The sequence below is a fragment of the Thamnophis sirtalis genome, unplaced genomic scaffold (genome assembly GCF_051295495.1).
Source record: "Thamnophis sirtalis isolate CommonGarterSnake01/CBP01778 unplaced genomic scaffold, rThaSir2_p1.2 scaffold_12, whole genome shotgun sequence".
In the NCBI taxonomy this organism is placed as follows: Eukaryota; Metazoa; Chordata; class Lepidosauria; order Squamata; family Natricidae; genus Thamnophis; species Thamnophis sirtalis.
Window position 1 is genome coordinate 49,346,444 of NW_028261392.1, and position 18,363 is coordinate 49,364,806.

At 41.9% G+C, this 18,363-nt stretch overlaps 2 protein-coding genes across 4 annotated transcripts in view; one reads left to right on the plus strand and one right to left on the minus strand.

Moving 5' to 3' along the window:
* Positions 1 to 979: 979 nt before the first annotated feature.
* MAP3K15 (mitogen-activated protein kinase kinase kinase 15) overlaps positions 980 to 18,363 on the minus strand; it is a 125,304-nt gene continuing 107,920 nt past the window's right edge. Inside the window, exon 30 of the mRNA XM_087726408.1 lies at positions 980 to 998. Within this exon, the coding sequence (XP_087582534.1) occupies positions 995 to 998 (4 nt within the window). The 3' untranslated portion in view covers positions 980 to 994. The remainder of the gene's footprint in view (positions 999 to 18,363) is intronic.
* Positions 3,695 to 18,363, plus strand: part of PDHA1 (pyruvate dehydrogenase E1 subunit alpha 1) — a 37,823-nt gene continuing 23,154 nt past the window's right edge. The window contains exons 1-3 of one of the 3 annotated variants that reach the window (XM_087726376.1): positions 3,695 to 3,872; positions 13,189 to 13,203; positions 17,944 to 18,012. In XM_087726376.1, the coding sequence (XP_087582502.1) occupies positions 3,813 to 3,872; positions 13,189 to 13,203; positions 17,944 to 18,012 (144 nt within the window). In that variant the 5' untranslated portion in view covers positions 3,695 to 3,812. The remainder of the gene's footprint in view (positions 3,873 to 13,188; positions 13,204 to 17,943; positions 18,013 to 18,363) is intronic. The other 2 variants (XM_087726378.1, XM_087726377.1) reach the window with 2 other exon arrangements.

Genomic DNA, 18,363 nt, shown 5'->3' on the forward strand with positions numbered 1-18,363 from the left:
TCTGGGCTGGGTAGCAGTTCAGCTTTCCCGGCTGGCCACAACCCCTGATCCCCGTCTGCCCTTCTCCTCCAGCTAGTGGCAGAGAGGAAAGTGAGCCAGGGCTGAGCTTCTGTTGAGCTTGCCCCTCCCCAGCCTGCATCTTGCCCCCTCCCCAGACTCTCCACAGCTGCTGGGCCTCACCTGTCACATCACCCTCTGCCATCTGACCCTTCTTCACCTGCCCGCTCGGTCAGGGTGGAGTGCGGGAGTGCCTGGCTTCCTGGCTGTCCGTTCATCTGATAAGGTGTGAAGGTAAGGATGACAATGTGGGGGGAACATGGCAAAACTCAGCCATCTTTCAGGCCCACCTCTCAGCTTCTGTGAGGCTCCAGGTGGGAGGCCTGAGAGAAAGTGCCTGGTCAGGCACACAGCGCTCCAGTGTGGTGCTCTCCGAGGGCTGCCTGATCACCCTCCTGCCAGCCAGGCTGGCCCGGAAGCAGCACATACCCCTGTCACAGGCTGGATGTGGGACCCAAGGTAGAGAGGAGGACGAGCAGGCACTGATCAAGGCACCACCATTGGGGCTCCCTTGGGAATTAGAAGCATCCGTAACGTTTCCTTTATAAATATTTACCTTTCAAAGCAGATTTCTGTGTGTGTATGTGTGTGTGAGAGAGAGAGAGGGAGGGAAAGAGGGAGGGAGGGAGAGAGAGAATCGGTGGGGTTTGTGTTTGTCTGCCTATAGGCGATCTCAATGGGGTTTATATAATTTGAAATCTGTTCATTTTAAATAAAAGTAAGAAATGCAGATTAATATTGCTGGAAGTAGTAACAAAATGTCTTTCCATGAGTTAAATGCATCAGAAATCAACTTACATAAAGTTGATGTAAAGGTATATGGTACATTCAGAGAAATGCAATGCTAATGACTTTTAGAGTTGTTCTCTTTCCCAAATCTTGACGGTTTTGGTTACAGTTTTAATTGGTGCAGTTCTCAGTCTGGTTTATTGTGTGGTCATCTGAAAGATATGATCAGGAGTTATTTTGTATATAAAGTTTTTTTCATTTTCATGACATATAATCACATGCATACTATTACATAACCAACATCGTACTGTATTATTAAATGTTTACCATCAACTCCCAAAAACAATTATTGGCTCTTCTGATCTCCATACACCATAATCTTCTCCCTCTCTCCACTCCCTCCCTACCTCCTTTCTTCCCTCTGTCATCCTTCTCTTCTCTACTTCTCCTTCCACTCTCCTTCTCCTCTCTCCCCTTTCCACTCCTTTCTCTCCTCCTCTCCCCCCCGCCCTCTCTCCTATCCCTTTCTTCTTCCCTTACCCCTCTCCTCTACTTCACACTCTTCATCTCATTTACTTGGTGTATTTGAGCTCCTGAGCAAGTGCCATTTTATGTTGATGGTATTTATAATTCCTTTTCAATATACATATTTAATTTTAATATATATCTTCTTCCTTTTTAAAAAAAATCGAACAAAAAAGTATACGTATATAGTCATTGTGCTTTTAACCCCCGCTCCCCCAGCCTAATTTTGTCTGAGATGTAGACATGGTTACAATTCCCAGCTATTCTCATCATTATATTTATATAATTATACATCCTTACATGCCCCCAATTAGTGATTCTGTCTTTAAATCTCAATAGTTTCCCATTGTAAGTATATTTCATATTCCCTCTCCATTTTTCCATATCTTGGATTAATTACCCTTAATTTTCTATAAATGGCAATCCTTACTGTTCAATGTTCATTACAATTCCCTTAATCTACTATATAGAATAACAAGCGGTACACAACTCACTTTGTTCATCATCTTAAAAGTTCTATATATGTCCATGTTTCATATATTTTAACCTATGCTTAATTGTCCTTCTATTGTCATATTCAATCAATTAGCAATTCAGTTTAATTATAATGTATAAAAGTGAATCACAAACCTCTGCTTTACAATCTCCATATATCAGTTTCATATTTATCCATATTCCATATATTTTAACCTTTACAATACAATACAATACAATAAGATACGATACGATAACAGAGTTGGAAGGGACCTTGGAGGTCTTCTAGTCCAACCCCATGCCTAGGCAGAAAACCCTATACCGTTTCAGACAAATGGCTATCCAGCATCTTCTTAAAGATTTCCAGTATTGAGGCATTCACAACTTCTGGAGGCAACTTCTGTTCCACTGATTAATTGTTCTAACTGTCAGGAAATTTCTCCTCAGTTCTAAGTTGCTTCTCTCCTTATTAGTTTCCACCCATTGCTTCTTGTTCTGCCCTCAGGTGCCTTGGATAATAGTTTGACTCTTCTTCTTTGTGGCAACCCCTGAGATATTGGAACACTACTGTCATAAATCACATCCACCAATGAGGTACTGCAGCAGGCTATGAACTTTTGCATTTTACAAGTTGACAGTCAGAACTTTTGTTTTGGGACAACAGTCTGCACCAGCTGGTAACTCTGAGAACTTGTCATTGGTGAATATCTCCTCTCTGGTGGCAGAAGATTCTTATGCATTCCTTAGCCCACGCTCCTCCCTAGGAATTTACCAAGCTCCCTCCTTCTTCTGTTTGGCAAAATGCAAGCTGGAAGTTGATGCAGACAATGATGAAAGTGAGTCAGCTTTGACACAAATTGCTGCATAGCTTATTCTATTGCTTTTCTTGCATGCTATTGTTCTGAAAGAATTAAGAGCATACACAGAGTGTAACCTAACTCAGCTTTTGTTATTCCTACTGAGCTGAAGCTCTGTTGTAATCTAATGCACCACCCACAAAGATCCTCCAGGCTAATTGCCTTGCTAAGTAACCTTATAACTTTAAAATGTGAATTCTGTCTGCTGTAACAACCTAATGTGAGATAACAACCCTAGCAAGCTCTGGAAAAATGTGAATTCCTTTTCTTTCCTTGTGAGCCCTATTGCATGGACTATAAAAAACTATAAAAAGAAAAAATGTTTTAGTTAGTGCAGGCCTTTCTTTCTCTCTCTCTCTCTCTCTGCCTGCTCTGCTTTACTCTTGATCACTAATAAAGCTGAATATCAGTAGCCTCATATTCAGAGTTTCATTGGATTAATTCAGATTCTGAGCTGTGCAAACCTAACAGTACTGCAATTTATCCTGGTAGTATTTTTATTAGAAATATCATAGAAATTATTTAAATAGCAAAACAAACATTGGATCTTAAGTGGTGGCTTCGCTATCTAGACAAGATATTCCAAGTGGCATTTTTTATGTGAAAACTCCAAACCCATATGGAGAAAGAAACGCATAGTTCTTTTACTATTTAACTTTTCCTACCTTCCTTTCTTTAAAAAGCAACCAAACTAAATAACATCTAAATAACCACATGGTTAGTGTATCTACATCCTACAACGGTGCAAAAAGGACGTTTATCCTCGTCTCCCCGAAGCCAGGAACAATACGGCTTCTGGTTACTCGTTAGCTGCGTGGAAATACGAGAAATACCAGAAGCACAAGGCAGGAATCGTGCGATCCGATTCGGAAACATCGGCAGAAGCGGCGCTTTCCTTTCCACATTTAAACACGGAGAAAAGGGAAGCGTTCCACATTCGCACTGTTGCCCCCTGGTGTCGAAGGCAAGCACGGCAACTACGCCAGGGAGGGCGACGGTCGGCTCTCGGGATCCGCAGGGGGGCAGGCGAGAGCCATTCGGCTGTCACTCTGGGCAAAGGGCTCGTCTGCCCGGCAGCTGCGAAGAAGGGCAATACGCCGTATCCTGAAGGAGACTCCGTCTCCGGCCTTGCTCCAGACGCCTGCGGCCGGCGGGGACCCGGTACACTCCATGCGCAAGATGCTGGCCGCCCTCTCCCGCCTGCTGCAAGGTACGGCCGTCTCAAGGCCGGTAAGTATCTCGGGGGGAGGAAGCGTCGGCAATGGCCACCGCTCGCAGGGACCAGATTGCCTGTGGCTGGAGCTCCCTGGATTCACACGGTCCTGGGTGGGTGCCATGCATAAGCGCGCGCAAAGCGTCTCCGTTCTCCTGCCACTGTCGGCACCAGCTCTAGATTTGGTTGCATCCTGTCGCCACCCAAGCGGGCTGGGACACTTTGCCTATTGGCTTTCATAAGAAAAGAGAAGAAAAGCAAGGCCCGGCTGGGACCGCGATTGGTTTGGTGTGGGCAGTTTCGATGTGGACGTTACAAGATATTTTTTTAAAAATCCCATAGATTATTCCTTCTTGTACTTCATGTTCCAAGTGTTTCTTAACCTTGGCAACTTTAAGATGAGTGGACTTCAACTCCCAGAATTCTTCAGTCAGCAGGTTTCCCCTAGCTGCGCAATTTTGGGACTTGTAATCCACACATCTAAAATTGTCAAAATTAAGAAACATTGCATGTTTCTCAGCCTGTTTTCACCAGTGCCCACTTGTAACTTTTCTTCTGTGCCTCCCCCCTTTCCAGGTCCCATTACTGATGAAAAAGCTTGCCACTGAAAGCCAGATCTGACCTTAGGTTCTGTCTCAGTTTACCTTCCCAATAAGCAACTGAGTTGGAAGATCATTTAAAAGCAGTTTTTTAGGGTACCCTGATAAAGTGGGATCTCTCTATGAAAAAGGAAGAGAGAACCCAGAGTCCCATGTTTCACTCATTTTTATAGTTAACGCAAAAAAGAAAATGCAAGATTGGACAGAATAAAAGTAACCTCCTCTTTGCATAGGAAATCACTTACATGTTACAAAATTTGCATTCCATAATATCACACATTAAAATGATTGGTTAAAATGAGGTCTGATGTTAGAAGGGGCATCATTGTAAGAAAAAAGGTTGTTTGGAGTTCACAAAAGAGATAAACCAGACCCCAATTTGTATTAAAAACTTTTTCTTATCCCGAGCTAGTCTCCAGGTTGTTTAGCAGTTTAAGAATGTTAAAAGCTAATAAACCTGAACATCATTTTAAAAGAGAAAATAAATCAAATCAAAATCAAATCAAAATACATAGTAACTATGCTAGTTAAAAAATTACAAAACCCATGTCATTTGCCCCTCATATTTATACACTTAGATTGTAAATAGAATATATGTTTCTATTTACAATAAAGACAGTGTTTGCAGCATAATACACTTTGCTTTTCTGTGATCCCCTTTTCTATGATGGGTCCCCCTCTTACATATTTTTCACTTGTGACCTACTTGAAACATCGCAAGGGGGCCATATGGCCCCAGGTAGAGAATCATTATTCTGACTGACTTATTTAATAGACTAAGCAATCCCCTTAATACAGTATGTGAATGCAAATCAGGAACAAGAGTTTCTAACCTTACTAGGTTCATTCCCGCTCCATTTGCATGGTAGGACACCAGACGTACACAGCACAATTATTAGCCAAGTAAATATTTTGACTATATTTTATGCATATTTTCCCACCTCCAAGCTGTATAAACTTGAATGCTTAGTGGATAAGTGGATACCTTATAAGTATATAAGGTATATTTGTATAATGAGGGAGGGTATGGCTTAAGGGGATCAACACCCTATGTCAAGGTGTGCATAATTATTTGGCAGCTTCTTTGGCAAAATGGGCCAAAAAAGAGATTTAACTTACTCTGAAAAGTCAAATATTGTAAAAAATCAGAGGGATGCAGCACTCTTGAAATTGCTAAGATATTGGGTCGTGATCACAGAACCATCAAACATTTTGTTGCAAATAGTCAGCAGAGTTGCATGAAATGTGTTGAGAAAAAAAGACGCACATTAACTGCCAAAGATTTGAGAAGAATCAAATGTGAAGCTACTAGGAACCTGTTATCTTCCAGCGCTGTCATATTCCAGAACTGCAACTTACCTGGAGAGCCCAGAAATACAAGGTGTCCAGTGCTCACAGACATGGCCAAAATAAGGAAGGCTGAAACCCGACCACCACTGAAGAAGACACATAAGTTGAAATGGCAAGACTGGGCCAAGAAATATCTGATGACAGATTTTTCAAAGATTTTATGGACTGATGAGATGAAGTGACTTTTTTAATTAGAGTTTTTTTATTTTTTCATTTTCATAACATATAATCACGTGTATACTATTACATAACCAACATCATATTATATTATTAAATGTTTACATCAATTCATTTTACCAACAACTCCCAAAAACCAATTATTGGCTCTTCTGCTCTCCATATACCATATTTGTACTTTATCCATCACTTTCTTCTCCCTCTCTCCTCCCCCTCCCTCTCCTTTCTTCTCTCTGTCATCCTTCCCTTCTCAACTTCCCCTTCCTCTCTCCTTCTCCCTTCCCTTACCATTCCTCATTTCCTCCTCCTCTTCCCCTCCCACCTTACCCTGTCTCCTGTCCGTCTCTTCTTCCCTTACCGTTCTCCTCTACTTCCCACTCTTTGTCTCATTTACTTGGTGTATTTCAGCCTCTGAGCAATGTTGATGATATTTATAATTCCTTTTCAATATACATATTTAGTTTTTCTCCTCCTTTTTAGTAAAAAAACCCAATATAACAGAAAAGTATACATATATAGTCATTGTGCTTTTAACCCCCCTCCCAACCTAATTTTGGTCGAGATGTAGACCTGGTTACAATTCCCAACTATTCTCATCATCATCTTTATATAATTATACATCTTTACATGCCCCCAATTTGTGGTTCTATCTTTTTATCACAATAGTTTTCCATTGTAGGTATATTTCACGTTCCCTCTCCATTTTTCCATACCTTGGATTAGATTACCATTAATTGTCTTCTAGATGGCAATCTTCGCTGTTCAATGTTCGTTACAATTCCCTTAATGTATTATAAAGTAACAAGCGGTAAACATCTCAGTTTGTTCATCATCTTAAAAGTTCTACATATGTCCATGTTTCATATATTTTGACCTATGCTTAGTTGTCCGTCTATTGTCATATTCAATCAATTTGAAACTCAATTATCATGTTAAAAAGGTGGCTCACAAACCTCTGCTTTACAAGCTCCCCATATCAGTTTCATATTTATCCATATTCCACATATATTAACTTTTATTTAGCTATCTTTCCATTATCATATTCAACCAGTTAGCAACTCCATTTTATTATCATATTTAGGGATAAAGCCCTTATACTAACTTTATATTTTCCCATATGATAGTTTCTGGTTATCTGGTTTTTTTCCTAGTAAGTCTTTTGTCCCACTTCTCTGTTCCTGTCTTCTCCCTTTTCTTCATTTTGACACATCCACTCTTTTCAATTTTCCCCAGGTCACCATCAAAAGAATATTTTATATTTCTCTTTGTTGGGGCATAATCTCCTACTTCAATTTTCCTTATGCCACTAACAACCTCCAAAACCACTTTTGTCTGCTCCCCCCCCCCTTTTGTTGCGATACCTCCCCTTTTCACAATTTTCCCTACACCACTGCCAGGACCAAGGGAGTTTTTTGTCTGCTTTTTATTTCCCTCCATTTCTACCCCTTCAATGTCTCGCCTCCATTCTTCTTTGAATTCTTCTTTAGCTATCTGCTTCTTTGAATTCAGAATTCTAATTAGGCTTGATATTAATGATTTATACATATTTTTTATAATTTCACATAGTTCTTCAAATTGCCAGTTTTCCATGATGTCCAGTTCCAAAGTTACAGTTAATTATACAGTTATGCAATTCTTATTTCAGCGTTTTTTTCCACTTTAAATTTATCTGCTCCAGTTTCTGTGGGGAGAAACAATGGGGGCCATCTTAATCTTTTGTTCTTCCTTAATGTCCAGTTCCAAAATTGCAGTTGTTATACAAATCTTATTTTGAGATTCTGGTCCACTTTAAATTCAAACCGGAAGAGAAGCTGGGGCCATCTTAATCTTTTGCCGAGCGAAAAAAGAGAAGAAGAAAAAAGCAACAAAACAGCAAAAAAACCTTCATATTTCCCAGTTTTTGATTCCATTATTATTCTGTTATTATTCTTTCCCTTACCAGGTCCGGTTGCTTGTAGCTACTCACAATATATCACTTGAAGCAGCTTTGCGATCCGCCACATTCGGGTATTTTTGTTTGCCTCCTACTTTTCCAAATTCTGATTTATGGCAGTTGGTTAATTAAAACTTCCCGCACAGTCAAAGTTAGGTTATTAGTTATCAGTAAGAAGAAATGCTTTTTTTTGGAGTTAAGATATTTTAGTTGGAAAGACTTCAAACAGAATAAATCCAAATCCAAAACCAAAACCAAGTTTAGAGTTTATATTTGAGTCGGTTTGTCATTTCTCTGCTTTCTCCTTTCTGTCTGAAATTGTTTCAAATAAAAACTTTGAGTGGGCTGGCGTTTCAACCCTCCATTTTTCCTTTTTTCTTTTTGAAAAAGTCCCAATCTGACTATCAATATTATTTATGTTCTCAATTTTTTTTTGCCTTTTCCAGATTTGATTTATGACTGCAGGTTAGATAAATTTTCTTACCCAGTCTTTCATCTCTTCCACTCCCCTCCTGTTCCATTTGCTTTGACAAAAAGCCAGCATCTTGTCAGCCATGTTGAAGGCTACTGCCCCAACTCCGATTCATAGGCAAATCTCTGACTTACGAGGGACCTGTTTCTTCCCTCTGGGTCTGATGAGACGCTCCCCTTCTTTGCCCCCACCTCCAGTGGGGGTTCTGATCCAAAGGAGATGGTTTGTCAGACACGGTTCATGTGAGACTCTTAAGAGCCCACAACCCCCACGTCTGTCTAGCTGGATAACTTCTTGTCGAGATGAAGTGACTCTTGATGGACAAGATGGATGGACCTGTGGCACCTGTGGTAACGGGCACAGAACCCCACTTCGACTCAGGTGACGGCAAGGTGGAGGTGGCATACTGATATGGGTTGGTATTACAAATGAGCTAGTTGGACCTTTTCAAGTTGAAGATGGACTCAAAATCATCTCCCAAACCTACTGCCAGTTTTTAGAAGACACTTTCTGTAACAGGTACAGAAAAAAGTCAGCGTCTTTCAAGAAGACCATAATTTTTATGCAGGACAAATGCTCCATCGCAACATCAAGTACTCCACTTAAGTAAAGGCCTTAAAAATGAAAGAATAATGACACGGCCCCCTTCCTCACCTGACCTAAGCCCTATTGAGAACTTGTGGGCCCTTCTTAAATGGGACATTTATGGTGAAGGAAAACAGTACACCTCTCTGAACAGTGTCTGGGGAGGTTGCTGCTGCACAAAAAGGTGATCATCAATAGATCAAGAAACTGACAAGACTCCATGAATGGAAGACTTATGACTGTTATTGAAAAGAAGGGTAGCTATATTGGTCACTGATTTTTCTTTTAAATTTCAGAAATGTTTCTTTGTACATTTTGAGTTGTTTGTTTATTATTCTCAGTTTAACAAATACAAATAAACAAGTGAAATGGGCAAATTTTCATTTTTTATTTAGTTGCATAATTCTGCACACTAATAGTTGCCCAATAATTGTGCACACAGATATTCTAAGAAAGACAAAACCTCACTTTTATTTTCTTAAATATTCAGTTTTGAGGTTTGTTAACATTTTGAATTGACTGAGAGCACGATAGTTGTTCAATAATAAAATTAATCCTCCAAAATACAACTTGTCTAATGCACACAGTGTACATGGAAATATTCAGGCAACCCATATTCATTAGAATTAGACTTCTGAATCTTTGCTGCCATATCCTCATCTGGCTTTTTGCAGACTAGAATTGAATCACAAATTAGGTGAATGAAGGTAAATATACGTGTCTTAGGATAATGTTGCAGGATCCAAACTGAGTCGGTCATCAGGACTAGAGGTTTAGTCTTCCAAAGCTTTTGCACTCGTGCTGGAGTCCATCCTCAGGAATGTCTCTCCAGAATGTGTTGTATAGCTTCTCTGTCACACACATTCTGGAGAGAGGAGTTTTCTGAGGACAGACTCCAGTAGGAGTCTAAAAGCTTGGAAGATTAAATTTCTGGTCCCAGTGACTGCCTCAGATTGGATCCTGCAACGAATTAGGCAAATATTTAGATTTACAAGATCGTGTGAACACTTTATGAACACTTCATTTAGATTCCAGTATCTTGTGTAAACCCAGACATTTGAGTAACCATTGCTTAGTTAATTACGAGTGTGTTTTGTAAACAAGTAAACAGCTAGAACAGGATTTTTCAGTTCTACTTTTTGAATTCTTGGATAGTGTGTCTCTGAATATTTAAAGTGTGTTCAGCCTACAACATGTCCATAAAGAGTAAGCACTTGTTCAGGCTTTATTGAAGGAGACATTTTCCAATGTGTGATTTAACAGTATTAAGGAAAGTTTATTATTGGGCGGTCATAAGCTATCAAATGCTGCATATTACCTGCATGCTATTTCAAGCCTAGCTTTTAATATAGGGATAAATCTCTGCCAGATTGTTATTGCGTTATATTTTCATTTCAGATCACTTTAGATCAATTTACAATATGTAGCTTACCATGCAACACAAATTGTAAGCTACTTAGGTTTAGATCTCATGATCCAGGGTGCTCTTATCATAAATTAATCTTTTTAAACCACATTCCTTTATTTTGTTCTGAAATTTATATCAATGAGCTAATTAAAAAAAAAGTTTTTATTTATAGTACGTAGCAAATTAGAACAAAAATTCTCAATTTTACTTTTTGAATTCTTTGGCAGTGAATTTGCAGAATTCCAGTAAAAATCCTGTTTAAAAATCCAAGATTTAGGGGGCTTAAAGAAATTATTGTCCATAATAAATCTCAATGGTCTTTTTTGTATTTAGGTTTTAATACCATACTGTACTAAATCATGATTTTATGGCTTGTTGCAGGGCTGGGTTTCAATTTTTTTTACTGCTGGTTCTATGGGGGGGGGTGGCTTGTGGGTCATGTGATGGTGGGCATGGCTTGTTGGTCATGTGACTGGGTGGGTGTGGCTCCACGGCCATGTGACTGGGTGGGCATAGTTGGTTGGTCATGTGAGTGGATGGGCATAGCCAACTTGACGTCATTCACCAGGAGATGTCATGAATTGAATAAAATGTGTTGAAGCTCACTTAACAACGCTCTTGCTTAGCAATCAAAATTTTGGGCTCAATTGTAGTCATGAAACAAGGATTATTTCTGCCTTCTTCTGCATGGCAGCCTTGTCCTAATAAATTCCTTCTCCTTTCTGGCAATTTTCCTCTCTGTTAGAGGCACCAAAATAATCCAGACAATGTAAGGTTTTTTGCTGCAGCAGGGGGATAACCTCCGAGTAGCCTTCTAGCTGTGCTCTTTTCTTTCTTTCTTTCTTTCTTTCTTTCTTTCTTTCTTTCTTTCTTTCTTTCTTTCTTTCTTTTTTTCTTTCTTTCTTTCTTTCTTTCTTTTTTTCTTCCTCCCCTTCTGTGAGAAGCAACCCCCCCAAATAAAATATTACTCATAAGAAGAGGCTCCCAGAAAAGCAAGGAAAAATCAAGCTGCTAACAAAGAAATGCCTGAGGCTCACTCCACATTCCTGTCAGATAGAGATAATGAGATAATGAGCCTATAGAAAGTTTGGCTCCATTCACACAAGCAGGCAAACAGATCCATATAAAACCTAGACAGTATATTTTGAAATTTTCCTGTGGCAAGATTTGGCAGCTAACAAAACAGAATAATAGAATCAAAGTAAGCAGCCCCACACTCAAGATCTGACACAGGAAGAAAGTCATTTAACCACAATGGGAATCATCCAAATCCTTTTAGAAACACAAAGCCCATATTGTACAAACCCCAAAACTTCAAAAACATAGAACCATATAAGAATTCTTCCTTTTATCCAGTTTGTTGTTCAGCTGACCCAGAAACAAACTACTGAATGTCACATTGCTTCTGCAATTAAAAACCTCCTTATCAGCAGCTTTTCAATTTGAAGCAGGGGTCTCCAAAGTTTGCAGCATTAAGACTTGTGGACTTCAACACCCAGAATTCCATAGCCAACCATGCTTAGTTTGGAGACTCCAATTTACTTTTTAAAGCCTTTTTTCCCTGCCTGTTCAGGCAAACCAGCAGGGAAAAAAGGCTTTAAAAAGCTAGGCTAGCATGAGTGCTGCTTACTTGTGTGTAGGCAGGAGCCAGGAAGAGGCAGTTCTGTGGATCCACATGGCAAAGGTGAGGCAGGGCGAGTGTCGGAGCGGACTGGCGTGGCCAACCAGTGCAATAAAAATTGCTCTGCGCATGCGCAGAAGCAATACCCAAGATGGCAGCGCCTATGGCGCTGCTGGGAGAACTGGTTTGGGGGCATGGCAGGCTGCCATTACTACCAGTTCGGAAAGGTATGCCAGATTTTTAATATCTATTCGGCCGAACCAGTAGGAATCCACCTCTGGTTTTTTGAATAAACCACAATTTACAAGTTCATACAACACACTGAGCCATGGTACCAATAGCAGTTAAGGTCACACAAACAAGTAAGGAAAATTATGGTTTAACACTAGATGTAAAACAGCAACGATCATTTTCCCCCATTCTTGAGAAAAATAGATGGAACTTCAATTGAAGCACAGGTTTTCTGTATCAATACCTGTATTTTTGATTGTTTGATTGATTGATTTGCTGCCTATTCTGTTGTGGGACTACTCTAGGTGGTTTATAACAATAAAAAAGTTATATAGAGTTGTATATATTGATAATCATAAATCTGCAGGTGACTTCTGCCAAGTAGAAAGTACATAAAATGAGAGACAGGCCTGAGCCCTCAATCTCTCATTTCTGCAATGAACAAATTAGAAGGAGTGGAATCTACAAAATTCTCAATCCTGCAGACAGTCCAGTGCAAAACAGTGCCTGATTCCTTTATGCCTTCATCACCTTTCAGGTCCCATCAAATGACACAAGAGCAACTAATGAATCTTCATCCCAAGCCCAGGCCTGAACCCTGATTTAGAGAGATCCAGATAATCTGTCTGCTTCACAAAAATCAGCAGGAAGATCTTTTTAACTTGGATTGTGTGTATGAAGATTGGTGTACAAATAGGGATAATTGCTACAGAGTATTTTGAGTGGTACATTAAAAATAATAGCATCTATTTTTCATTATGCTGAAATATAATGCAAAACTTTTTAAAGGAAGTTTTACTGTTGCATAAAAAAGAATTCTGCTGAATAAATAGGTGTCACTTAGCTAAATAAAATTGTACTAAAATATATATTTGTAAGGAATCATTTCCCCCACATTTGTATGGTGGAAGCTAATATTACTTTCTATTTTTGTTTTTCCCAATTCTACTGCTTTAGGGAGGTGTTAGTGAGGTAAGACCAGTATTTTAATTGTATGAATGTTCATAACAAGCCATAATTTGTTGTGCAAGAAAATAAACTCCATTCTGATTTGTTAGTTATGTTATTGGTCCATTTATTCCTGGATAGAAAATTGAAATCTTGGTAGCTCTTCTAATTTTAAGACATTCAGTTTAGTAAAGTTACTTCTATTATAATTATCATGCTAGACTAAAGTGACCAGATTTTAAAATTGGTAAAGTGGGACACCATTGACCGGTGGGGGGGGAAGCAGGCCTTTTTCCATTTCAAGGCGCTGCCGCTTCTTCCACAGCCTCCTTCTCCCCCACACCTCTTGGAAGGCTTCGGGCAGCTCCTGGGCGGCGGGCGTCCGGGCAGGAAGAGCCGGAGCAATCAGGTTGATCGGGATTTGTTTTTTTAAAAAAAATGCCGGATTCCTTGAATGCCCGCGCAGCAGGCCTTTTTCCATTTCAAGGCGCTGCCGTTTCCATGGCCTCCTTCTCCCCCCACCTCTTGGAAGTCCAGCCAGCTGCCCGCCAAGCTCTCCGCGGAGACTTACCCAGAGTTTTCACCACGATCTGCCTGGTGAGGGGAGGTGGCAGGTTGATGCAGACCAAATCCACATCCTGGTGCAGCAGGACCTCGTCTATCCGGCTGGTGTAGAAGGGGATGCTCATCTCCTTGGCTAGTTCTTCTGTCTCTTCCTGAGTGCGGCCCCAGAGCGCCTTGACCGCGAAGCCCTCGTCCTTTATAAGCGGGATGATGACCCAGGCAGTCAGGCTGGTGCTGAACACGGCCACCCTGGGCAGCATGGTTGTTGCTGATGCTGCTGCGTCTGCTTCTGCCTGCTTCCCTCCACCCTCACCTTTTTCCTCCCCTTCCTCCTCCTCCTCCTCGCTGCGATCTGGATGCCCAACGCACCTTCCTTTCCTCCGCGTTTGGCCCTTTCGCGCGGAGCCTCAAGATTAGGAGCAATGCGGGGTTGCTACGCTAAGGGCGCCCGGTCCCAACTGGGAACTGCTGCTGCTGCCGCCGCAGGGACCCAGCAGCACCCGATCCCTGCAGCAGTGACTGGCTCTGTTCCCAGCCACGGGCCCCTGCTGCGTCCAGCGCATCTTCATCAGCAAGCGGGTTGCCCGCCCAGCTCGCTGCCGCTGCCCCTCCATAGCCGGGTCATCCCGAGTGTGCACGACCCGGAGCTCCCCCCGCCTAGCCGTGTTGCGCACACGCGTGGGCATTCAAGGAATCAGGCATTTTTTTTAAAAAAAAAATCCTGCCCAATCCCTCATTTTTTTAAAGGTTCCAGATCCTCTGCAAACGCCTGCATCCCGGCCGTCTTCAATGCAAGGGCAGCGAAGGGCAGCCAACAAGTGGTGCAGGAGCTAGGAGCACTGTTCCTTCTAAGGTGCACAGGTGCGCGGCTGCGCACGTGGCAAGAAAACACCGCGCAGCCGTTTCTAAGTGCGCGCAGTGATTTCTATCACAGGCAGAAGGGGAATATCTGCTGCTGCCTCCTCCTCCTCCAACAGCACTTCCGGATTTGCCGCCCGACACAGCTGAGGTGAAGCCGCCAAAGCTCCCGTCAGCACCCCCGCCTGTGGCAGTGGTGTCTTTTCCTTCATGCGGAGCACCTGAGCTGGCCCCCGCGTTATCCCTCCCCCTTCCTCCTCTGCCGTGCTTTTGAGGAGCCATGAGGCCACGGGATCTAGTAGGAAGGCGGCAGAGGGGGCAGGAGCAGGAAAAAAAGACCTCATGGCTTCTCAAAAGCACGGTGGAGGCGGCGGCAGGGGTAACCCAGAGCCCAGCTGAAGTGCTCCGAGGGGAGGGGGAGGCACCGCCACCGCTGCCATGGGCGGGGGTGCTTGCGGGAGCTTTGGCTGCTTCACCTCGGCTGCAGCGTTGGGCAGAAAATGTGTTGGTGATGTTGGAGGAGGAGGAGGAGGCGGTGGCAGCAGTTATTCTAGTGGCAGCATGGGCTCGTTGGCATGTTCAGCGGCAGCCCTGCCCCCTATGAAAAAAACCGAACATGGAGCAGATCCACGCAGATGATGTCGCCACAACATGACTGGAGGAGGAATTCTGGGAGTTGAAGTCCACAAATCTTAAAGCTGTCAGGTTTGAAGACCCCTGGGATTTTTTTTTCTAAAGGGTTATAGGTGCAAGGATCTCGTAACAACAGCTTTAAGACTTGCGTGCTTCAAATGCCAGACTTTCTGAGCCAACATTTTGGTTGCTAAGCAGGACCGTTGTTAAGTGATACTGATATTATATAACACTTTTAATTAAGCGGGTACCTTGAATAAATATAACTTTGAGTTTCAAATAATACTGATTTCGTTGTTGTCTTAGGTGACATCTGTGAAAAAAATTCAGGTGCTCAGGCATGAAAATATGCCGCTCAAACACTATACTTTTCTGCTCACACTGAAAAAAAATTAGAGGGAACATTGGCTAGGAGCAGCCAAAGCCCCAGCAGCCGCCCTGCTTCTAATCTCCATCTGCCCGATGGAGGCTGCCCGGCTCCTGCGCCTCTGCTCCGCCACTGAAGATGCCACCGCCATTCCCTCGCCGGCTCTTCCTGCCCGGACGCCCGCCACCCAGGAGCCACCTGAAACCTTCCTGCCCACCACCGGCTGCACTGCGGCCGACTCGCCCCAGGTGGGCTGGAAGGCTTCAGGCGGCTCCTGGGCGGCGGGCATCTGGGCGGGAAGAGTCGGACCGATCGGGTTGATCGGGATATTTTTTTTAAAAAAACCGCCGGATTCCTTGAATGCCCACGCATGTGTGCAATGCAGCTAGGCGTGGGGAGTTCCGGGTCATGCACGCTTTTGATGACCCGGCCATGGATGGGCAGCGACAGCGAGCCGGGCGGGCAACCCACTTGCTGATGAAGACGCGCTGGACGCGGCAGGTGTCTGCGCCCGGGAGCAGAGCCAGCCACTGCTGCAGGGATCGGGTGCCGCTGGGTCCCTGTGGTGGCAGCAGCAGCAGTTCCCAGTTGGGACCGGGCGCCCTTAGCATAGCAACCCCACATTGCTCATAACCTTGCGGCTCCGCACGAAAGGGCCGAACACAGAGGAAAGGAAGGCGTGTCAGGCATCGAGATTGCAGCGAGGAGGAGGAGGAGGAAGGGGAGGAAAAAGGTGAGGGTGGAGGGAAAGCAGCTGGGCAGTCTCCATCGGGCAGCGAGGTGAGCTCCGCGCGAGGCCACGAGGCCAGCCCGCCCCGCGACTCCTGCTAGTGCTCGGCAGCACGCAGCCACCGCGCAGCCTCCAGCCTTGCAGGCCGCCCTCCTGACGCACAGCCACTAGTCTTTAGACAAAGATGGACCTGGAAAAATAAGTGAAAATGTTTGCAAGAGGAAGCCACGTGGTGGAGCCAAAAAAGGGGCGGGGCACCATTTCTACCAAAGTTGGAACTTTTTTTAAACGCCCCGGGACGCAGGACAAATTATTAAAAATTGTGACTGTCCCGCCAAAAGTGGGACATCTGGTCACCTTATGCTAGACCAAAGTTAGGGGCTTCAGCATTTCTGTCAATAGACAATTCTGTTGATTTTTGCACAGTTCAGAAAACAGATTTTGGAATGCATGAAATATGAAAATATCTTTTTCTGGAAATGTTAGAAAATCTAAGTAATATAAGCATTGCTAAAAACTTTATCATTGCCTGTATTTTCCTATTATAGTATTATGTTTCTTTTTGTGTTCTCTAAATCATACATTCTGTGGCCTTTTGCTGCTGTAGCAAATCCTGCATGAACAGAAGTAGTAATAATCGATCGCACATACATGTTGCAAAATAATCATAACTGGACAGATGATAGACTATGTCATGTTGATGTCACATTACATACCTTTTTTGCCCTCACGGAGCTAGGGTGGGCATGGCTTGTGCATTACGCATCCAGCCCGTGGGCCACCAGTTCGACACTCCTGCTAGAGAATGTTTAAGGCACACTAGTGTTTTTCAACCACTGTGCCGCGGCACACTAGTGTGCCGTGACATAGTGTAAGGTGTGCTGTGGGAGAATTACTTTATATATAGTCAATATAGGCACAGAGTTAAAAAATTTTAACATTTTCTAATGGTGGTGTGCCTCGTGATTTTTTTTCATGAAAAAAGTGTGCCTTTGCACAAAAAAGGTTGAAAAACACTGGTTTAAGGCATGTAGTTTCCTCTTAAGTGTTCTTTTTTCTTACCTGCATTATTTAACTTGATTCTGATTACATTGCTTTTTTACAAATCTTTCAAAATAGAAAATACAAATGTGTTTATTCAATATATTTCCTGCAAAATATATTGTTAATTATAATAAATTCTTAGTATTCTATGAGCTTGATTGTTTACTTGCAGACGTTTTATTAGGCAGCTATGTATCATCATCAGTCTTACACAAGTTCAGAAAGCACCAAAAATTCCACAGTTCACCCCTGAATTAGAGATATTTTCTTTTGTTGGTATCTTATAATTAATTTTTGGATTATTTTCACTTTCATATTTTCTTATTTTTATATTGTTTATTTTTAGTTCCCCACAGTTAATTGGAATCAAGCATCAAAATGGAATGAATCAATAATAAATATAGACTGAAATACTGCTTATAAAATATCCATTATAATCTTTAGAAGTTTAAAATTGTTAGATGTAAGTTGAAATCATCTTGAAGCATATAGGAATATTTTTTAAAAAATTATTGTAATTTAACATCCATTTGTATATCTGTTTTTTGCCTCTCTTTTTTATTGAAAGGTTGCCCGTGTGGTTGTCACTTCTCGTAATTATGCAGATTTTGCAAACGAGGCTACATTTGAAATTAAGGTAAGGAGATTTATTATGTTAGAAATTTTAGAAAGCTAATACTAAACTAAAACTAATACATTTTTTAAATTTTGTGCTATGTATTAAGAATCATTTGGACGTATAATCAAACTCCTTTATATTGAAATAAGATTACAAGATACTACATGATATTACATGATATATTTTAAAGTATAAAATGGAGAACATCATTTCTTGGATTGAAATACACTTACAGAAAAAGTACAAAATAACAAATTTTTAACATGCAATTTAATTACCACTCATTTTATTTTATTATTTAATTTTCTTTAAATGAAAGACATATTTGCTGATTCTAAGCCACACTGTGATCATTCAGCATGCTTTATA